Raw genomic sequence first — 22,919 nt, 5'->3', positions numbered from 1 at the left:
ATCATTAACTTAAAATAAAAATATAAAAACTTAATTAATTCGAAAACAAAAAAAAATTGAATTTTCGTAAATAATTTCATTTTTTCCATTTTTAGGAAATAGCAGCTGCCGCCACGGGGAGGAGGCCCATTCAGACACCGAAAGCTTCGGTGTCTCCGCCTCCCCTTCTCTCTCTCTCTCTCTTTCTCCCCGGTTTCTTTATATATAATTCTCGTTCCTCTCTTTCTCATTTTTTAATCTCTGCAACTCAAAGCATTTGCAGGCTTGGGATTCTTCTCTCTCTCTTTATCTTTCCATTCATGTTGGAGAAACAATGTCCTACATTTCGATTTTGGCCGCGTCGTTTCACGGCCAGAGGGCCGCGTTTAATTCAGCAGACGCCCAGTTAAAGTTTCCTTCTCTGGCTTCCATCCATCGTAGACCCACAATCAGGATTGCCAGACCCTTCTTCCAGGTGAATTTTACGAATCTTATTATATTCAATTCTCTTTTATTTTCACCTCCTTGATCGATTTCTTAGCTGCATTTGTCCGATTCTTGTTGAAATAAGGTCGATTTTGTTGTAGAATGACACATTTAGCATCTCCCGGATGGCTGTTGGTAGGTCGAGTAGAGTCGGTAGAGAGGGGAGCGTACGCATGGCGTTGGTAAATGAGAGGCTTGGACATGGCCGAAATGTGTCTGAGCCGTCTTCCGTTTTGGTAACAAAACTTTTGGGAATAATTCAGAGAACCAAGTATTTTATTCAACATGTTGTTTGTTCCAGGGCTGTTAACTTGTTATTTTTTGTATAGATTAAACGCATTGCGATATCCTAATTTGCAATAATAAAGCATTGATTTCCACTATTTATTCTTAACTCACTACTCTTTAATATTTTGTTTGCAGGCATACGAACTAGTTCAAGGAAAACTTGTAAGTTTTCTTATTCTATGTGGCTTTGGAATTAAAAATATGAAATAAAATATAGGCCATCGGTTTAAGTTGTGAAAATGTGGTGTTAGGCAATTTGTTCTTTGGTTAGACATGGTTGATTCTTTGTTCCAGAATCATTTGTTTGTAAGTTGATTTGATATTATAATTTCTTTGTGCTTTTCAGCTTGCCTCAAGTCCTTCTTTATATGTTCATTGCATGCTGTGATAATCTGTTGTTGCAGACACAACATATGAGATGTTGTTTAAGTAAACAGAGAGATGTACTACAATCACCTCCGTGGCTAAGTTAGGGCAAAAGGATTATGGCTTTGCTTTTTGAATTATTCTAATATTCATTTGTTGCCTATGGTGATACCTGGAGCTTTACTTATTTTTTATAATAATAAAAATGCCTCTCAACATTCCTTTCTTTTTTTTCTCTTTTTTTTTCTCCTTTCTCAACATTCGTATGACTCTATTGTTCCTTGATTTTTAAAATTTAAATGATGCTTCTGCTTGAATTTCAGAGAACTTATGTATGAAAACTTGTATACAGGTAAAGTGGAGTTCAATGGTGGTATTGGACAGGTCAATACCAGAGCCACCAACAGCTGTTCTCTTGCATGGCATTCTTGGTAGCAGAAAGAACTGGGGTAAGCACCAAATTGATAATTGGTTAATACCTTTGTATGCTGGTATCATCATTCAGTGCATGTCCCTTTTTCTCCCATAGCCTGAAATGGGATATAGTTGCACCTGTTTTTGGGAACTGGAATGCTCTTCCTTTTTCTGTTTATTTATCTTATTTTATTCCTAAGTAATGATCTTTTCCCTCTCTAAAAGACATGGAATTATGGAACTTGGAGAATTGTCTTTACATTCAAAAGAAAAATTTAAAAGAACTGTTGAATTTGCAAATGTTGGCTACCTTACATGTGGTATATGTTACAGAGAGTCACTCCTTGACATTCTGGTTTGCCTTAAGTGTAATTATACGTGATATTTTAATTATTTGGGCAACCTGGTCGAAACTGCAAAAATTGTACTCTTTAGCTAATAGATATTTCAATTGGGAATAGTACAGAGATTCACTCCTTGACATTCCGGTTTGCATTAAGTGTAATTATACACAATATTTTAATTATTTGGGCAACCTTGTCTAAACTGCAAAAATTGTACACTTTAGCTAATAGATATTTCAATTGGGAATAATTGTTATTAATAAACGACATTGTCTTTGATCAGATGATGAAAACAAATCCACAGGATCCAGCTGTTAGAAACAAATCAGAGGCTTGCAGTTTACCCTGCCCTTTTCCATTTTCATTTAGTCACTGAGTTGTCCTAAAATTCTGTTCCAAACCATTCTATACTTTAGGTGTCTGTGGCTTAACTGTGCCTGCCAAAGGTGGTTCCCAACTCTATCATGTTGTTACACTTAGTTTTCTAATTCAGCAAATATCTTGGTTCCATGCATAAATGCAATTATGTACTTTGCTGAGCATTTTCTGACGGTCCGATTTCTACTCTGTTTTAGTGTACTGATGCTCTGATGTTTGTATTTGTCTTGGACATTGTTATTTGGTATATTTTAAGAACAAATTCATTGTTTGCATTTTTGCGCATGAAAGTAATGAGTATGTAAAATATATCTGTTTTATATGTTGTAGGAACTTTTGCTCGGCGACTGGCACAAGAATTTCCAACATGGCAGGTAACTTTGAGTAACTTTCTGTTTGCTTTTGTTGTCTTCCTCCCACCATTTTGTAAGGATACCTTTTGGTTAATCCAGTAGTTATATGTCATTAGTATATCCCTGTGTGTCTCTCATTGCAAAAGGAAGAAATGTATTTGTGGTTTTACCAAATTAGCCTTTCATTTTGATGCCTTAAAACAAATATTGATAATCATTGTGAATTTACTTGGAAAGTTATTGTGGCATTGTGACATCTGTGTGATAGATATCTATGATCTGCTTAATGTGGTTTATGTGGCAACATGGGTCTTGGAAATTAGGATGTTAACAAGCAATAATGCCCGCATGTTGTGGTGTTTTTTTTTTTCATTTATTTATTTAGTAGTATTGTTTGTGTGATAAATGGATATTCAATTAAATAAAGAAAATAATGCAGTTAATTGATTGAGATACTTATTGTTAAAAAGAAAGGTGCTTTGAATCTTTATTGAATGAAACGTGAATAAAATAGAAACAAAATACTGGGTGAATTATTTAAAAGAAAGGTATATTTGAATTTTTGATTGAATAAAACATGAATAAATTAGAAACAAAATACTTGGTTAGAAAAGAAAAGGACAATTAGAAAAATAAAAAGTTGAGGGATCAAGGTAAAAACTAGAAATAAAAAAGTGATAGGGACTTTAAAGAAAAAAATGAGATTAAAAATATAGAGTGACACTATTGAAGAAAATAACAAAAATCTAAAAACCTAAACATCCTAGGCCCAAAAAGGGAAAAAATAACAGACTCGGAGTGAAGTGTGAGAAGTTTATCAATTAACTATTGCCATTAGTTGAATACAATGGTAGTATATCAGTTAATATGTTTCAATAAAATAATTTAATTATTTCTTTTAGTTGTAACATTATGTTCACTTAAGTAATTTTTCTAATGTGTAAAATTTGTGCTTAGAAACCATTACAGGCAAACATCAAGACTCATACATGGTACTTTATTATATTAAAATGAAAAGGACAGTAAAAAATGTTGAATTAAGGAAAAATCAATAAACTGAAAAGTGATAACGAATTATATAAAAGAGGTAATTTGGAATTAAGAAAAGATGAGATTGTCAAATATGACATTGTCAAAAAGAAAAAAATAAAAATCTTGAACACTATTGCAATTTGTTGATTAGGAAAAAGGTATAGAACAGATTCTTGTAAGTTTTTGAGCACTGTTACAATATCTATTGAATTATTGCAATTTACAACAGCCAAGTCAAAAAAATAAAATCTTGAAAATGCACCTAATTAGAACACAGAGCATATTATAGGAAAGGAATCAGTAAGTCTACCCTTGGATGGACCGGAATGCCTTACTGGTTTCATGACTTTGAAGAAAGCATAAGAAACACGATAAGAAACATTACTGTCAGCATCCAATTAAAGCATATAAATGGTGAGCAAAAGCTGGTTTGTAGGTGCAAGCTTCGATGTGGATTTCTATGGAGACTTATAGCTGCCATGGGATCTTTAGTGATTAGGTTTGGTCTGAGTTTCGTTTAATTGTACGCTTTGAACTTTTATATGTGGCTGCTGCAGTTTACCAAGTTTGTTAATTTGATTGGATCAAGACTGTTTATGTAAGTTTTATGGTGGTGTCACAGGTCTTAGGTTGGTCTAGCAGTACTATTGGGTCCTTATGTTTGGTCCAATCGAATGGTTGGTGTTGTTCTTATCTTCTTGCAGTGCAGGTGAAGTTAGTCTTTTAGTAATGTCAGGTAGCAAACTTAATAAGAGAGGTTTTTCCATAACGTAGAACTCCAGTAACGGTGTAAAGGCCTTCTTTTCTATGTTTGATTTCTTATAAAATCCTAGGGGAGATTGCCTAGGTTTCACCTTGTCTCCACTAAACAGACAAGGCTAACTGTTAGTCATTTTCATATCCCTAGACCCTAAAACTGTCTGACTCTTAATTGCCCCCTATTTTTCCACAATAGCTTCTTAGCCTATTTTCATGCAAGAAGAAAAATTCTAATTCTCCCACCCAAATACTGAGCCCTAATTACCTTTCTACAATAAATTTTAATGTTGAATGTAAGTTCCTGTAACAAAAGACAACCAAAACTGGACCGTTAGCATGCTAGTGTTCCACAAACTGTCATCTTAACTTTGTTCTTAGCAAAACACCGTATTTTGAGTAGAGGACCTTAATCTTAGACCTAGATGAGTGAAGATGATATTTCCAATCTAACTAGATTTAAGCCTGTGCAATGCACAGGTGATGATTTCATTTACAATAAATTTTTAAATTTAGAATAAAAGTAACAACATTAAATAGAGTGCAAAAAAGTTAAGTTGGAAACATGCATGCTAAAGAGCAATATCTTAAAGATCTGGACAATTAGAAGAATAAATAATTCTATTGAAAATTAGAAGTATAAATGACAAAGTAATTGTTAAAAGTAAAAAAAATTTAATAGTAATAATAGGCATTAAATGCTATGTGAAACAAAAAAAGAAAGCAATGGAATCAATGCCAATTTCAGTATTATAAATTTTTCTTTTGGTTTGAATTATGCTAACAAATATATTTTTGGGCTGGAATATCCTTTAGAAAGTTGAATTTTTAACATTAAATGGTCATTTATAAGTTCATTTAGGCTAACAATTAGAAATTCTTAACTTAATCTAATATGAATTCGTATTAAACATGTAAAATGCCTAACGCAAATAATCAAATGTAGTAAATTTAATCTTCCAATACAAAAATAAAAAGTTTTCATTGATTATAGTAGACATATTGCATTTATTTAGAATGTACATGTGTCAGAAAGATGGACTATTCACGTAGGATTATTTCCGTTTTTTCCAAAGGCTTTGTCTTTTATATATTTATATTAAATTGTGCTGCAGCTGGTGTAACTTTTCTTTTCTTTCTTTTTCTTCCTCTTTTCCCAGTCCTATCCCTTATATATATTTTCATTTTGCATTTCTTGGAGCTTGCTTCTCATTTATGCTAATCTAGCTTAGGATCATTTGCAGTTAGATTGATCGGTAGAAGTATTTAATTTATGATGCTTCTAAGAATCTCATGTGTTCTAATATTTTGCCTAATGCAGTTTGTTTTAGTAGATTTGCGGTGCCATGGTGATTCTGCATCATTCAAGAAGAGAGGTCCACACACTGTTGCTTCAACTGCTTTAGATGTGCTAAAACTAGTGCGTGGTTCTTAAGCCTGACTATTAGTTTTTACTTGAATGTAACTCTTGAATCTTGATGTTAGTTGACCAAACTCCAGTCGGATAAATGGTGAAGCAGAATTACTATGTTAATTCAGCTTCATTTGATCAAGATATAATGATGAGAATGCTTCAATACCTCCCATGTCATTCTAAAATTATTTGAAATTTGCTTTGTGATAAGTTATTTTAGGACATTCAAAACAGGCTTTACTCCATTATTTTGCCTCTTCTGGTAATTTATTGATTTCAATTAAAATCATGACGAGTGATATTGTACTCTTGACATGATTGCTTTCTTGCAATGGGTTTGATTGAAACTTGCTAGAAAATTTGGACCATTAATATTACTTAAACAAACATAGAAGAGATGAGGAATTTTATCAGTTGTGCAGTTGAAATAAACCTTTTTCTCTAATGTGATGGTTGTGCATCATAGAAGTCCTCCTATTTACCATTCCCTTAATTATTGATTGAAGAACTGCTTTGATCTCAGTAGAGTTTTTCTTTTCCTGCCAAACTACAATTAGCTTTATCTGCTAGACTAGCTGCACTTAATAAAATGTCTATTTTAACATTCATTTCTAGCTTTCTTAATTAACTTCTTAAACATTTAAGTCATTCATTCTTTAAAACTGGTTTTCCACCGCTTGTCTCTTCCAAAAAGAAAAAAAAAAGGATATTAGAGAAGAATATTGTACATTTAAGACTTCTGTTTCTTATTCTTCTTCTCAATAACTGTTTTCTGTGTTTTTATGCTAGAATAGATTGCACAGCTTAGAATAACACCCCGTGTTCTAATTGGCCACAGCTTTGGAGGAAAAGGTATGTTTAGTTTTTAGGAAAGTTAATGTCCTTAATTCTAGTGATATGATAAAAATATAATGAGGAGATAAAAAGGCTAGTATGCTCTGTTTCTCAGTTGTCTTGAGCATGGTGGAACAAGTTGCAAAGCCACTTCCACGACCAGTTAGGGTAAGTTTTCTATCTCTTAGATATTTTTAAGTTGGTTTTAGTTTTTTAGATTCACTGGTGGAATGTTAATTGCATCTTAAGGTGGATATCTATGTATGTATGTGTTTCTTTTTCCCCCATTACTTTTCTTTGCAATTTGCTTTTTATGGTTTTCTTTTATAGGTATGGGTTCTAGATGCCACTCCTGGAAAAGTTCGAGCTGGTGGAGATGGCGATGACCACCCAGCAGAGTTAATATCTTTCTTAAGGAAACTGCCTATGGAGGTGAATCATTAGTTGACATTTTGTATGTATTTTCTCATTTGATATATCGACTATGCTATTGACATGCTTGTGTAATCTTTCATTTGGTCAATATGAACTTCCTTAATTCAATTATTTGCATACTAGTAGATGTCATGGACCATGGTATCAATTCCTTGGTACCCAATCAATCTAAGATGGGTAATTAGTGATGTAGGAGCTTTCCAGAACTTATCTAAATTTGTTTTTTTGATATGTTCTTTAATTTTTCCTGTTTGACCTTTTGTTTATGGTTTGTAATTATTTTCATTTTGTTATGTGTTCATGTGACTAGCATGTGATCTTTTAAAGAGTTTGATTGGCTGGGTTTATGTGGGGTTTATGTATTTCCAGGGTCTAGGATTAAAAGCTATTGTAACCCTAGTATAAATAGTCTTTTAGATGCATTGGGCAGCCGTATTCTAGTTGGATATTGTTTGCTAAGAGGTTGTACATTTCTAATGGCTAGTCTTTATGTTCAAACTTCAGTTTACATCAATTTGAGCCTCAGTTATGTTTTTTTTTTTTTTTCACTGTTTGAGTTTCCTTTTTATTGTTTCCTTTGGTGAAGCTAGGTGTCCACGTATGATGTCTTCATGCAGATATTGTGTGGAAACTCTTGAGATTGATAGGAATTATATCCTTGATTTATTATTATTATTATCTTTAAATTTACTATTTACTAGTCTACTCTTAGCAAGAGTTAACTAATAACAATTTCTGCCGTAATTAAACTAATCCATGTATCGTTTTTGTTCTTATATGTTGAATTTATAGCTTTTGCATTTCCTGCATACCCCCTTAAAAAAAAAAAAAAAAGAGAAAATCATTCCTTTATTTTTTCTCCTTCTTTAGATGTGGCTCTAATTTTGCTATAATTTTTATCAAGGAAGGTCTCTTCGAAGCGGGCTATTGTGAATGCTCTAGTTCAAGAAGGGTTTTCTAAGGATGTCGCACAGGTATATTACCACCACCTACCAAGGATGGGGCTCCTTTATAAGTTGTTGGTCTACGGTTTCTATTTTGGTGTCCAGTGATGGCCGCTATATGATTTTATTGACAAAATAGTACTGCACATTATTTGCTTGATCATTTATTGAATAAATATGAGTGCTCTATATATATATATGTGTATATATTCCTTCAGATGTGTTATCTTAGTCTTAGCTTAATTTGTGGATAAAAGTTTGGCATACGGTTCCCCAGTTTTCTAGGTTACTGAAAATTGCTTTGAAAAAGGAAATAAACACAAACAGATATAGCACTGAATTAAAACTTAAAGAAAAAAAAAGGGGGAAAACACACTCATGTGTGTACACAAAAACACATGTTGAAGAGAAAGCATTTCATGTTCTCTCAACAGATGTTGACACGGCCTGATGTGATACAAGTTGTCTGCAACTGTTATTGGAAACAGTTTGATCTTACTTGTCTAAGGTTAACAATATGGCAATATAGATGGAAATAGGAGTAGCTTTCTGCACCTTTAAACTTTTAAAATATAGATGATGTCATAAAGCCAATATTCCTGGATGTCAGCCAATATATTTTAATCTATTACCAATAGTTTACTCTTTTCTTGTAGAAATAATACAGTATGTTCATTAAATGTGCAGAATAACGATTGGAGGAACTTTTATATTTCTTTGCTTTGCTTGTTCTGCATGAGGGCAGGAAAACAAGCATATACTATTGTCCTGTAAGGTCTGTTCAGGATTTGCTCGTTAGTGGCAAGGGGGGTGTGAATTGGTCTATCATGGATGATGTCTTGATTGAAATCACTCTGGATTAAAATATTGATAAACTGTCTTGTCAGTGCTGCTTCCTTGTGATTGAAGTGTTAGTGTGTCCATCTAGATCCATTGTTGAGAGTCAAGGTCAAAAGCTGCCATGCATCTTGTATCAGATTGTTCTTCCCTGTCAGGGAAATTTGCCAGTTTGTCTACAAAGAAAATGTGTTATCTTCTAAAAATATTTACATCATTCTTACTGTTTGCTGATTTGTCATTGTATCTCCAGCACATTGTTTGGTAATGAAGTTTTTGAGCTGTGACTTTCAATTGGTTATCTGTATAATCTTTGTTTCTCAGTTCTTTTTAGATACTGTTAGATTTATTTTGAGACTAGTTCATGACTATAAAGGAAAAATAAAAGAGAAAGGAATATCATTTTCATCTTTGATTTGACATCATTTGTCATGTTTCTCTGATGATGTCATATTTCTGTTGCTCCCAATATTTACCCGGTTTTTACTCATTCAGTGGGTTGTAACTAATCTTCGACCAACTGCTGCTGCTGGTACACCATCATCAAGCTTGTCATGGGTGTTTGACCTTGAAGGGATCTCTGAAATGTACCAGTCCTATGAAGAAACAAATTTATGGTAATCTCACCTAGATTCAGCTGTAGGGTGTGGTCTGTATTTTATTTTTCTTGTCTAAATTCACCCTCAATGTTGTCTTGTACGTGACTTTTATATTTATATTTCTGAAATGATAAACACAAAAATAAAAAGTGAAATCTGTTTCCTTCTTGAAAAAAGCATTTGTTTAATATATTTGCAACCTTTTGAACTTAAAGCTTGTATATTTTCTTTCATTTTATTCTTTTGGTTGAATAAATGCAGGGAAGTGGTGGAAAATCTACCTCGTGGTGTGCATGTTAATTTTTTGAAAGCAGAAAGGAGTTTGCATCGTTGGGCCCTTGAAGATCTTCAGCGAATCCATGCTGCTGAAGAGTCTGCTGCTGATGAGGGAGGTGGAGTTGAAATGCACGTCCTTGAAGATGCTGGGCACTGGGTACATCCATTGCACATGCTTTAATTTCTTTATTATTATTTTGCACAAAGCATTTGCCACTTGGAGTTACGCCAAGTACGGTAATATCTCTTTTAAGTGTTTAAACAAGACTGGTGTAGAACCTAAGAACTATTACTGAGTTTCATACTCAATAATGTGTTTAGAACCTAAGAAGGATTAGAGCTTTCCAAGAAGTTGCTTATGCTATCCTAGTATGGTGTCTCCAGACTGACATTGTTCTATAATCACTCTCTTCCAGAGATAAAAGGAACTTTCAGGCTGCTTGAAATTATGCAACCTAAATAGAAAAAGGCTGTGTAACTCGTGAAAATTAAAAATGAAAAAAATAAAGTGCAGCTTTCCTGATCAGTACCTCCTAGTCTTTTGGCATTCAGAGCATTTGAAAGTAGTCTGTTCTGCTGCATTTGTAACATAGCAACAACATATGGAAAACCTCTGTTCGAGATGTGATTCTGTGGGCTGATTTAGTTATTTATTTGCTGAATAGTTCTCTGTAGCTGTATCATTTGTACATTTTAGGTGCATGCTGAGTTATTTTCCTGAATGTGAAGATTTTTGTTAATGTTTGTTTTGCTTTATGTCAAAGAGGTGCTCATTTTCAATTTAATCTCTTAATAGGTACATGCTGACAACCCTGATGGACTCTTCAGGATTCTTTCATTTTCCTTCAAGGGAGTTAAAGCCTAAAGGTGCTTTACTGCTTCTATTCAAGATTTGATATATATGGGCTCTGAGTTGCACAAAAACAACAGCAATTATTTAGCTTAGCTCAAAATTATCACTTGATTCATATAATGAACATTCTTCTATTTTTTCCCCCTTACCAGTTACCACTGCTGAGTGTTACTCTAGGCTCAATTAAATTGTAGCATAGACACTATTTAGAAAAGAAACATTTGAGTACTGTATGTGATTCCAGAAATCATTCTTGTATCAAAGTACAATTGAAAAATTACATTAAAATTTGTTCTACATACTTTTCTCTTCCAATTGCCTTTCTTCAATTTTGATGCTAGTAACATTTTTGCAAGACTGGATTCTTCCCGCCTCTCTTGGCCAAGTATTTGGTATAGTATTTTGTTCTCTTCTTTGGTTCTACCATAACGGGTTTGAGCTTAGGTTATCGCGGGTTGTTATCCTCTTCTCAAAAAGTTAACCTAATAGGATGTGTAGTACTCACCTTCATAATTGTATCAAGATCTTCCTACTGGCCTGGTAGTGCGATTGAAGCACTTTAGTCTACTTTTTCTAAAGAACTGGGCGTGACACTCCTTCACTCAATCTAGACGTCGTCATCGTCGATCACCTTGCCTGCTTTCCTCTGGAAGTACTTGGCAGAAGTGTTTGGCATAAGTCGAGTTAAGATTGGGTTAACCAACTGGTCAATGGGAAGAATGAATACTGTGTATTTTCTCAAACAAAGTATTTTAACAAGCTGCTTTTTTATATTAATCAGATTACTTGCATAAATAAAAAATCAAGAGTCATCTGAGCTTTAGCTCAAGTGATGAGGGTGGAGTGGGGATCTGAGGTAAGGCTTAATAATTCTCAAGGCCTTCATCTAACTATTGAAGTGAGACTTCATTGGTAGATCTTCAGCTGTTAAATTATGTTGAAGCTGTCACTCTGTTGTAAGAAAATTGGTACAGCCAAAAAAATATATGGGATTAGCCGAATTCCCTTCATCATTCCGTTATTTATTTTTTATTATTCTAATATAAGTATAATATGTGAAAAAGTTTTGGAATTGTTTAAAAAAATTTTAAAATAAATTTGTATTAATTTATTACGTTCAATTAAGTTTTTGCAAATTTATTTAAATCAAATACAGATAGCATGCAAGTTTATACATTTAATAAGCAATACAGATAGCATTTTTACTGTGAATCAAACTGCTCTGAATTCAACACTTTACATATGTTCATACACTCTATATTGACCCTAACCTGACCTGACACTCAATTTTTCCTCAGGATACAAAAATTGGCGCCCCGTCGGGACTCTCTGCCATGGGGTCTTGCCTATTATTTTACCTATCGGCCGCAACAAAATTACCAGGAGCTGCTAAGAGGTTGAAGCAAGATCGATGCACTTGCCCACACGAGAGCCTAACAAAACTTGGTAGGGAGGGTTTCATTCAGTAGAGCGTGGCTCTGAAGAATTTGACCATTTCATCTGCATGAAGCTTCTCTTCCTCCATGGGCCCATGTGGAGGTTCTTCTCCTCCATTGACCTTTTGGCTGCATCGCACATGACACCAACCATGGCGTTCAGGTAATCAGCTTTGCCTGCATAACACTTGGGTAATTGCTCTACAAGCTTGCTGTACTCATCGCATGCTTTCGCAATCTCGAATTGGTCTCGGAACTCCAATTCGATCACAAACGGGACTTGCTTCTTCTTCCCCTGTGTGCTTGCAATCACCTCAATGTATTCATGTGTCCCTGAAAGTCATTAGGTAAATGCATAACATAATTAGATCCATATTTTATCAAAATTTATAACTTACATTAATGGAATATTTCAATTTCATCATTTTTTTCATCATCAATGAAATTGAAAATATATCATGATCGTAAAAGTCTGTCGTAAATTTCACATCGATATGCATTAAACTACGATAGTGTATTTAAGTGTTAGCATTATTTTCAATGAAGTATTATTTGTGAAATAAAATTGTGAAGTTCAATGTACTAAATAGAAAATATCTTGCAAGTTGACGTAAATCGTGATATTTGATAAATTATGGGTTTAATATATCAAATCATACGATATCTGTACATTAGTGTGAACTGTGATATTGCATAAATTAAATGAAATCAAAATAAATCGATAAAATTCAATATTAAATCAAGAATATAATGAGAAATTAACCTCCGGGATGCTTTTTGGTGTGTTTCCACTTGGAAACACAGAGAGAGGCGTTAAGTCCTCTATCACAAAGCAGACTGATTACTCTCTTTCGCAAGCAGTGGGTGCAACCATCGATGCTTGGCTTGGTGCAGCTGCAAAAGTCTGTCTCTCTTGCTACCTCTATGATTCGACAAATTTCTTGTCGTAACTTGGAACCTGTCAACACGTAACGCTCTAGAATTTCCTGAAACATTTAAGCACAAGAGCAAACAAACAAAAATGAAAGAGTTATATAAAAGATGAAGAATCTATTGTTAAACCAAATTTGAACATTTTGATAATGAAATTTTTGCACAAAATTTTGTAATTAATGTGAGGACGGAAATTTTTTTCCCCTTAATTTCAAAGTAGTATATTTTTAATTCAAAAGACTAGATTATTAGGTGAAAGACAAATAGAATATTTGACATTATATGGGTTCTTTTGACACATAAACAAAAGAAACTCATCTTGGTTCGTTCACTCATAAAAGAAAGGAACCCACGTTTGTTCGAGATTATCTCGACCTTAATATTACTTATAGAAATCTCACCTTAATGAAAATTGAATAAATTTTAATGCCACTTTATCGAAAGATCACACCTCTAGCTCAAAAGGCATGTGTATCATGTGAAAAAAAATTCTTTACTTGTAAGTTGAAGACTTATATCATATTTTACTGAAATTCATAACACAATCATTCACCTAATTTTAATATATTGTAATTCGTTTAGCTTGTAATTTATATCTTATTATAAATTATTTTAAGGAATAAATAGTTGTCAAGTTCACAGTCAAAATCAGTCCAAAAAAAGGGATCATCTGTGCATGAAAATAGAAAACAGAAGGCTCTGGTTTATTATTTGTGTACCACACAAGAAATAGGGGCTTTTCTATGTTTATGAAGCTCCGCAACCCAACATGTGGTTTAATTACAAACATTCATTTACAAAACAATCAACACCCCCCTGATTCACCTCCCTTCCTCTCTCTCTCCATTTTTTACTTTGCTTTCTTTAACTGACTAACAAGTCTCATATGCTGCTCGCTTATGGAAGTAAATCTTTATTTGATATTTTGTCTGGTTTCTAGCTAGCTTATGGACAAACCTATCAAAACCATGTCTGCTATTTCAATGAAAGCTACTCCTTTGTCTGCTATTTCTGATTTTTTTTTTCCTATGAGTAGTTAACCTTGAAACCAGGTTTACAGAAATATCCTGAGATGTTTATGAGCCCAAAGTAGAAAAAACCATCCCATTCCCATGGTAATTAAATACCTATGTGGTGACATGAAATACATATAGATATAAATATACCTGAAGCAAAGCCTCCTGGGATTCCCAGTAAAGGGTACGTTCAATAGGGTCATTGGATTCATTACCATCTGATCCATAGCCATCAATAGTTTCTTGGTTAAGACAAGCATCGGATTCAGCAAAATTGTTGCTGTCCAGAAACTCTGAAACTTTCTCTTCAAGGCTGTAATTATAGCAGCAGCCATGCTGATTATGATGATGATGACCATGGTACTGTTCAAGAGCCTTCTCTCCAATAAGCTTACCCATTTCTTCTTTCTAGCCAAACCCAGATATTAATGGAATCTGTATATATATAAGAGGAAAGAAGGTTTAAAGAAAGAGAAAAACATGTGGACATGAAGAAGAAGAAGAAGAAAAGGCTCTTGCACCAAAAATGCATCACCAGGGAGAAGAATATATATACACACACCTAACATTCGACGTCAGCATTCATAAGATTTTTTTTATTTATTTATGATATTTGCATTCAGACAATTTTGGAAAAGACAACAAAATAAAAATTTGACCCCCAACAATTTTATAAAATTGGAAGTTTACCTCATCATTTTGATAAAATTCTATTATAAGCGAAAAAGATTTTGAGGTTTTTCACTTAAGTCCCTGGAAAGAGACAAAAGATAAGACTTTGGTTGGGGTAATAGCTTAAGTCATTCCCCTCTCCCTCTTCTTCTTAGATGAAAACTATTACCTCCTTTTGTTCATTTTTGAGTTAGGGGATAACCATTTCCGAGAATGAACATTTTTTAAAAACACGAAATAATTAATATTGATTTCTTTTTGTATTAACTAGTTCGTCCCCTACGGAATAAGTTTAAATATTTTTAAATAAAAATATCTTTACTCATTTTAGAAAATTATTCGTGATAGATAATAGATTAAGCTGAAATTTGAAAGACTTAAAAAGTTATTAGAGTTTACAATATTGCAACAGTGTGTAAAGGCTTACTTAAATATAAAAAACGAAAATTGTGAGAAATAACTCTCTTCATAAACTTAATTCAAAAATATCATTCTTTATAATTTAATTATTTTTAACCAAATTTTGACATGATTTGACAACAATGTTCTTTAAGTAATTTCAGATAAATTAAAATAGTTTCGATTTTCTCTATCCTACCATCCAGACAAAAATTTCAAAATTAAATCCGGATTTCTCTCTCTAGTCAAACACTTTCTGTCTTGTCATTCAACTCTTCCTCTTCATCCCAAAAAGTAAAAATGACATCAAGCTGTGTGTTTTAGATTCTTAAGTTTATTGGTTTATATTCATAAAATCTCAAAATCGAAGAATTAAAATTGATTAAATATATCTGTAAATTAGAACATTGTATAACTTTGGTAACTTAAACTTGACTACGAGCAGACAAATCAATTAGTTATTAGGTATTGTATTTCTGATTTTTAAGTATTGCATCACTGGTTTTTAAATATTGTGAGACTAGTTTTTACGCATTGCATAACTAATCATTACGTCTCTGATTTTTAAGAATTGCGCAACTTAAACATTGCGTTAATTGATTTTTTGGCATTGCGTGACTAGGTTGTAGGCATTGTGTGACTAATTTTTAGGCAATGCCTAAATCACACAATACTTAAAAACTTGTCACGTAATACCCTGTCAACCAGTTAGTAATGCTTAAAAATTAGTAAGGCAATGCTTAAAAACTAATCACGCAATATTTAAAAATTAGTTACACAATGCCTAAAAACCACCAAAACTACCAAATTTCATTTAGCAAAATCAACAACTTCAAACAACACACTATATTCCACTTAATAACATAATCAACAAATATGCCTACTTGACAAAAAATACTCAAAATGCTCAAAAGTTTTTCTTTATTTATCAAAAACTACTCAAAAATGCTTAAAATACTCAAAATACTAAAAAGTTTTTCTTCATATATCAAAAACCACTCCAAAATGCTCAAAATATTCAAAGGTTTTTCTTCATGTATTAAAAATTGCTTTAAAATGCTTAAAACGCTTAAAGGTTTTTCTTTCTGATAAAGAATACTCCGGAGATGAATGGTTTGGCAAAGAAAGCTTAAAGGTTATAAATCGATTTAAAACGTGGACCCAAACATATGGGTCAGTTTCATTAAAGATAATTTTTGTCCAAAATTAATTTTTCTTGACTAAAAATAATTAAAATTATAAAAAATATTATTTTAAAAAACTCTTTACGTATGAAGGGTATTTTTGAAAAGAACCCATTGAAAAATCTACAAATAATAGTGAAGACAATGAAATCTTATAGATGTGGAAAAACAATTAGACAATGGGATATAGTAAAATTACCTAATTTGATAAATATATATAAATATANTTGAAAAGAACCCATTGAAAAATCTACAAATAATAGTGAAGACAATGAAATCTTATAGATGTGGAAAAACAATTAGACAATGGGATATATTAAAATTACATAATTTGATATATATATATTTAAATATAATTATATATATATATATAGAAAAGTAAGCTTTGTATAAAAAGCCAATTATGCTACAAAATATATTTTATAATGGAATAGAAGAGAAAGTATAACTCATTAAGAAATTATTTTATACATCTACAACAAAATTTTTGCATTTCTCATTTTGATTATAATAAAAAAATCAATAAATCGATATAATTATTAAATGAACACACATGGATTATGTAAATTTGTCTGTAAAGTTCAAAAACTCAATATGATTTATATGATAATTATTTACTTTGATTTATTATGTAGTACACTTATTCTACAACTTTTCATAGCTTGAGAGGCCTTTCAAAGGGTAGGGGACAAGATGTGAAACACATTAGTTGGAAAGATGGGAGCACGTTTTCCATGCATATTTTGGTGAGTTATTGGTTATGCATGGTGATGGGGTTTGGATTATTGTAGGATTAGTTTTGTGGGTTACATACATTATCTACAACTTGACTCTGCCGGTGGCCATGAAAGCAATGCTTGTGCTGTGGGATTGATTTCCTCCCCAATTGTAGTTTGTCCTCACCTTTCAACCATAATTATGAAAAGGAAATTTTGCTCTTGTAGCAAAAAAGCAAAGTACTTTTTTGGATAAAAAAGTAAATGATATTTTTAGGTAATAAAAGGTATAATGTTGGAAAAGAACTCTTGAATTGTTTTAAAAAATTCAAATAAATCTTTATTCATATACCTTTATAATTAATGGTTGACTAATTTTTATTAGTCAAATTGCAAATTTATCATTTCTTGCAGCACATGAAGTTGACATGATATTGACTTGAAAAGTGAAAATGTCACAAATAACGACAAAAGGTAGTATATTTACGGCTCAAAATCAAAATTCTTTTAAAATTTTTAATTTTACTGTATGCTAACTACATTGTCAAGAGCATCTTCTAACTTTTGATAAATTAATTGGTTTAATGATACTCAAAGTTAGGCATCATTTTTGCCCTTCAAATTAAATAGTCTAGGAATTAAAACTTATAATATTATTTTTATTGGTCTTTGATCATCCTCTTTTTTAGTTCTCATTTAAGGAATTAAATGGTATGTAATTGAATAAATTATCTTTGACTTGGTGGATACAACATATAATTTGATCATGAAAGATCATATATAATTGTGTTCCAATAGTTTTTTATATTATGTTGTAATTTTTTAAAAGATCCCTCTCTTAATGTTATATGGTATTTGTTTATATGGAATCTTCTTTGTCTTTGGCCCCTCTAACAAAACAATTGACAAATTTTTTAAAAGAAAAAATACAAATCATCCAAATGATTTTCCTATATTTGAGTCAACAAGCCTCAATGTTTTAACTCATGAACAATAGTGATAAGAATCAAAACATCTAAAATTCAATTCTAAAGAAATGGATATTTTTCAGTACATAATTAATAATTGATGAACTTGAATTACAGAAACATGATCGAGCACAACTTTCAAACTTTTGTAAGTCTTTGTTTTTTCTTGATTTATATGTTATATATAAATTATTTTTTTATTATCAATCTTTTGATTGTTGATTAAGTTCAACATATCATCTTTTAAAATTTTTAACTCTTATTTTTCTATTTTTAGCCCCCTCAATAAAAGCTCTTTTAAAATTTTTAACTCTTATTTTTCTATTTTTAGCCCCCTCAATAAAAGCTAACGAACTCTATCCCTATATATCCATATCATTATATGGTAATAACATATCATCTATTAGGACATATCAACATCACATGGTATAAAATGTTAACAAAAAATATTTTCACTAATAATAATTAGTCAATCATAACCATAAAGATTTATTTCAACTCTAAATAAAAATACAAAAATTTAATTAAATGCGAGTCTTTTAAGAATTATGAATGATAATTTTCTTGGTGGAATAGTTAAATAAAACTAAATTTTTTATTCCTATGGTGGAAACATACACAAAAGGGAGCTAATCTTGAGTAAGATTGTGCAATGACAGCACCGAGAGGCCCCTACAACCCGATAATAAAGTAGTCATTAATTTTGATATTAAAATTGAAAGTTTGATATCTAAAGCAAACCTAATATTGTAGATAACTTCACACAAAAATATTATAGATAGCTTTCCCGCCCATTGAAACTCACAAGTGGAAAGACATGAACAAGCAGCAAAAGCATAGCTGAAATTGATGGAACAAAAGAATATATATATATAAGCACATAATAAATGAAGTAAAATGTGTATCCAGCATAGAATCTCTGTCACTTGAGGCTTTACTTATAACAAGAAGATAAATTCCTTCGCTCCATCTACATTCCTGGATTCAGATAAAATTGCCCATGATGTTCCTCATGGATGTGTGCCTTATGTATGTCCTCAGGTGCATGGTTCCGGCGACTGCAGCCTAGGACAAATATATGATATATAAAAAATATGGAAACAGGATGTGAGAGATGGCTGGTCTAAAATCACCAAGAGGAAGGAATTACCAACCCAAAACTCAATTTCATAAAAAAACTTATCATTCAAGCTGACTGACAAGAATTTGCAGACAGGATGAATGATGAGTTCAGACCAACCTATTCAGGTTTTCCAGTCTAGTCATCATGTCGAGATAAACTTACGTTGAGAAATAGGAAGTTGTCTAGCGGCAAGTGACAACAAAGGCAGCAGATATCAACTCGAACTGGCCATTGTATGAAGCAAATAACACAAAGTACCAGTAATCGGTTGACTACTACTCTAAAGCTCAAGAAAAAGAGGGAGAAATAAAGAACTTCAGATCCCTCAATCTTCTTATTAATTATTTACTATTTTTCTTGGTTTTTTTTTTTTTTTTGGGAGGGGGGGGGGGGGGGGGCCGCTGTGGCGTTGGGGTTTCAAAATCCTTGGCCAAGAAACCAACTGAATCATTAGAAAGTAAACTCTGGCTTTCCTAGGGTGGATTACAAACTCATAAAGATCCAGACACGTAAATTAAAGATGAGTCAGCAAGCAATTTGCCCGAAAATTTGCCTCTCGTCTCAATGAACATGTGTAATAGACAATTTCCAATCATGTTCTAGGAGGCTGTTAATGCTCTTCAATAAAGGAAGACAAGGATAAGAAGATATTGTAGCACTATCTCAATCTTTATTAATCATAGGCCACTCTTAAAACAAGTTCAAGAAAATATGCAGACCATGGCCCATAGTTCTTCTGTCAACTCTATAGCCACACCAACTACACAAGTGAGATGTTGGAGGCACCTTCCAGATGATCTCTAAGCACCACTCCTGCACCTACTGTGCCTGGATTGCCCATAGAAGTGACATCCACATTCACTTTTGACATATTTAGGCAACCAATCAGTACTTGCTTAGTTGATTGAGTCCTTGTTAACTTTCAAGAGTCCTTCACCTATTCCACCTCGTTGAATAACCATAGCTCAAGCTTATCCAAGCCATGAGAAATCAGGATCAAAAAGCATAGAAATCTCTCCACCCACACATTAACCAAATTATAAAAGTTAAAGTACAATGCCAACAAATGATTGACACTAGGCTGCTTTCTTAATCATAGGACAATACCAAAGGATATGTCATTCCCTTAATTTTTGAACACATATTAGCTACCATGGCCAATGCTGATTTTCTAGTTTAAGAAAACTTGTACAGACCACCCATGGAAGCCAAAGTAACTAAGACCCCAGTTCTGCAAATCTTTCCCTTACTGAATAGGCAAGTTTCAGTTCATCAGCATTACATAAACCCTCAACAACCTTTTGCCTGACCTTAATATAGGGTATAAAGCCCCTCTCAGTCATTGCTATAACCACCTTTCCTGCCAAAATATACTCACAACATTCCAAGCATCCTTCAACCACTAACTCATAGCTCTCAAACCCAACAGGGTTACCTTCTCTTTCCAAGAATTCAATCATCTCAATAGCTTTCCATATCTCTCTATTTGCCCGTAAAGTTGCCAACACTTTCACCACAGTTCCCTGTCTTGGTGTCAATCTAGCTTTCTGCACCATTTGCTTCATTAACTCCACTGCATCAACTGTTTTTCTAAATGTGCACATTGCAGCAATTAAACCAGCATAACTCTCCAAATCAGGAAGGGAACCCGCTCCACTCATACCTTTCAAGACTTTAACTGCCTCCTCCAACCGATCAACAGCACAAAGAGATGATATAAGGTAATTGCACATTAGCGAGTCAGGACAATATCCGATGTCTTGCATCTCCATAAGGCTATCAGAAACAGACTGAGATTGGCCTTGGCAGTTAAGCCATGCAGAAGAAAGGAGGAGTTTTATTTGCGGAGCAGGGAGACAGCCAGATCGAAGAGTGCACTGGAGGATGGCAAGAGAGAGAGGGATGGGGTGGGGACTCTGAAGAGTGTAGGAAAGAAGAAGGTCATAGGCAATGTGGGGGCGAGAGCGGGGCCTAATAGATTTAAAAGATTGTAAAATTTCATCAATGATTTGGGTTCTTAGCTTCAAAGGGAAGGTGGAGAGAAATGAGAAAGGATTCGGAATGCGCACAGTGTTTTCTACAGCAATGAGAATGTCAGGAAGTTGTTTGTAGGATTTGGCTTCAACAGCAGCTTCAACGGTTTCTTCAACGGAGTGTAATGGTGAGATTGAGTGAATTAAAGAAGAGTGGAAAAGGCATGGATAAAGATTAAACAAAGTTCTGCAAAACTTTGTTGGTCTAGTTGCCATTTTCGGGTTTATGACATATTAGTATAACTAATAGTGTCCAACCTGGAAGCAATGAATCACGGAAAACAGTTAAATAAAGAAGAAAATGGAACAGGAAATATGGGATATACTTAGAATGATGGATGGAGATAAACTTTCCAACATAACTATGCTATGCTAAATACCAAATAAGGCATCATTTTCAGGATTAACAGTGAAAATTCCAGGAATGACAAATATGAGCGTGAATTCAAGCTTCATTGAGTAAACCCAACCTTCCCAAACTCTAATTTGCTGTAAATAAGGACCCAACGTTGCACTAATTCAGTTTCCATAACTTTTTATACACCAAAAATTAAAGAGAAAAATCGAATTTAAGAGAGGAAGACAGCGAGGGAGACCTGTTTCATGGAGTCGGCGATCGTCGCTAGGAAGAGGGTGGCTCGGAAAGGAACCGTGGAGGAAGAGAAACCTACGGTAAAGGAGAGCCCCCGCTCGTCGGCGTGGAGGAGGATTCTATTGGGGTTCACCGGTGGAATTGAACGCGAGATAACTAAGAGAAGAGAGAGTAGCCCTCCCTCCATAATATTTTATTGAAATAATAAAAACTTATTTAGATTGTCATCTTAATATTTTAATAAATATAACTTAGAATCAAAATTATCAAAAAATATAAAATAAATTAACAAAGTTATAGTATAAACTTATAATAAAAATGAATTTTAATAATAAAATAGAAAACTTTAGGGTAAAATACCCCACCTCCTTAACTTTACTCATAATTACAAACAAGTCAATTAGTTTTCGAAACGAACATTCAATTTCAAAAAAATTTTACTAGATATGTAAGTCCAGTTGTTAATCAACTATTAATATTTTTATTTGTTTAATGATTTAGCAATATTGAAAAGATAATTTTATTATAATTAATTTTAAAAATTACTATTATATAATTTTTTATTGAGAACACTAAGAGGAGCACCGGTACTTTCAAGGGAAGAGAGCATCGATCTTCGATCGATGCTCCCTAGGAGAGGGAACACCAAATCGATGCTCCCAAGGGTGCTCCCTTTCTTGGGGAGCACCTGTAGTGGGGTGGTCAGATAGCAAATGAGAACGTCGTCGATCGATCACATTGTTTAAAAAAAAAAAAAAAGAGAGAGAAAAAAAAAAGAAAGGACATTTTAGTTATTTTATTATTTCTATTAACGATGTTTATACTCTTGAGACTGAGTATTCATTTCGAAAACTAATGAACCTGTTTAGAATTATGACTAAAAGTTAAAGATGTGAGATATTGTATCCAAAATTTTATAAATAGCTCAACCCATAATAATGTCTCACCGTTTGTTTGAATCCCATCCTTGTAATTCTCAATTACATTGTTACAGTTGCAATCTCATGGTCACCATTATCAATTTCAACATTATGTCGAGTAAGCCCATAATAAATTATAGAGAAAAATATGAAGAATAGTCTTTCTTGATAAAGACATTTTAAAAATAACCATCAAAATAAATTTAACTGTTTTTAGTCATATTTAGTCATAACTTGAAAAAAATGCCTTTAAAACTATTTCAAATAAATTAAACCATTCATCACAATTTTTCTCCATTTGTGTTTCTGATTTCTCTCTCTCACCATCCTAGTCTCTCA

The 22,919-nt window shown here is 32.9% G+C and overlaps 3 protein-coding genes across 5 annotated transcripts; 1 reads left to right on the top strand and 2 right to left on the bottom strand.

Moving 5' to 3' along the window:
• LOC18592865 (protein ABHD11) lies at nucleotides 72-12,511 on the top strand. Of its 2 annotated transcripts, XM_007019789.2 has the most exons (14): nucleotides 72-454; nucleotides 567-701; nucleotides 889-915; nucleotides 1,472-1,568; nucleotides 2,586-2,629; nucleotides 5,718-5,816; nucleotides 6,605-6,662; nucleotides 6,760-6,812; nucleotides 6,975-7,076; nucleotides 7,988-8,053; nucleotides 9,356-9,477; nucleotides 9,721-9,892; nucleotides 10,532-10,602; nucleotides 11,887-12,511. In XM_007019789.2, exons 1-13 carry the CDS (start codon nucleotides 314-316, stop codon nucleotides 10,598-10,600), a joined length of 1,185 nt encoding a protein of 394 aa, XP_007019851.1. In that variant the 5' UTR covers nucleotides 72-313; the 3' UTR covers nucleotides 10,601-10,602; nucleotides 11,887-12,511. The 2 variants fall into 2 exon arrangements, with proteins under 2 accessions (XP_007019851.1, XP_017981580.1); XM_018126091.1 differs by lacking the exon at nucleotides 11,887-12,511 and having other exon boundaries at nucleotides 10,532-10,903.
• Nucleotides 11,744-14,495, bottom strand: LOC18592864. The gene is made up of 3 exons (XM_007019787.2): nucleotides 14,124-14,495; nucleotides 12,788-13,010; nucleotides 11,744-12,357 (listed from the first exon to the last, which is right to left on the bottom strand). The coding sequence occupies exons 1-3, from the start codon at nucleotides 14,370-14,372 to the stop codon at nucleotides 12,047-12,049; spliced, it is 783 nt and encodes a 260-aa protein (XP_007019849.1). The 5' UTR covers nucleotides 14,373-14,495; the 3' UTR covers nucleotides 11,744-12,046.
• LOC18592863 (pentatricopeptide repeat-containing protein At1g06270) lies at nucleotides 18,588-21,856 on the bottom strand. Of its 2 annotated transcripts, none has more exons than XR_001929143.1 (2): nucleotides 21,665-21,856; nucleotides 18,588-18,977 (listed from the first exon to the last, which is right to left on the bottom strand). XR_001929143.1 is itself a non-coding variant. In XM_007019786.2 (2 exons), exon 2 carries the CDS (start codon nucleotides 21,282-21,284, stop codon nucleotides 20,253-20,255), a length of 1,032 nt encoding a protein of 343 aa, XP_007019848.2. In that variant the 5' UTR covers nucleotides 21,285-21,326; nucleotides 21,665-21,856; the 3' UTR covers nucleotides 19,550-20,252. The 2 variants fall into 2 exon arrangements, 1 of the variants encoding a protein (XP_007019848.2); XM_007019786.2 differs by lacking the exon at nucleotides 18,588-18,977 and adding an exon at nucleotides 19,550-21,326.

Source organism: Theobroma cacao, chromosome 8, assembly GCF_000208745.1.
Source record: "Theobroma cacao cultivar B97-61/B2 chromosome 8, Criollo_cocoa_genome_V2, whole genome shotgun sequence".
NCBI classification, from domain to species: domain Eukaryota; kingdom Viridiplantae; phylum Streptophyta; class Magnoliopsida; order Malvales; family Malvaceae; genus Theobroma; species Theobroma cacao.
Note: the sequence above shows the minus strand (reverse complement) of the source record. Positions and strands in the feature narration are given on the sequence as shown.

Bases quoted from the DNA above. Each gene is read 5' to 3' on its own strand.
- LOC18592863 (XM_007019786.2), bottom strand. From the start codon at position 21,284: ATGGCAACTAGACCAACAAAGTTTTGCAGAACTTTGTTTAATCTTTAT.
- LOC18592865 (XM_007019789.2), top strand. From the start codon at position 314: ATGTCCTACATTTCGATTTTGGCCGCGTCGTTTCACGGCCAGAGGGCC. The intron at 1,569-2,585 runs GTAAGCACCAAA...TATATGTTGTAG, and splicing joins TGGTAGCAGAAAGAACTGGG to GAACTTTTGCTCGGCGACTG. The intron at 6,813-6,974 runs GTAAGTTTTCTA...TTTCTTTTATAG, and splicing joins CACTTCCACGACCAGTTAGG to GTATGGGTTCTAGATGCCAC.
- LOC18592864 (XM_007019787.2), bottom strand. From the start codon at position 14,372: ATGGGTAAGCTTATTGGAGAGAAGGCTCTTGAACAGTACCATGGTCAT. The intron at 13,011-14,123 runs GTATATTTATAT...TAAATGTTTCAG, and splicing joins CCCAGGAGGCTTTGCTTCAG to GAAATTCTAGAGCGTTACGT. The intron at 12,358-12,787 runs GTTAATTTCTCA...AATGACTTTCAG, and splicing joins CACCAAAAAGCATCCCGGAG to GGACACATGAATACATTGAG.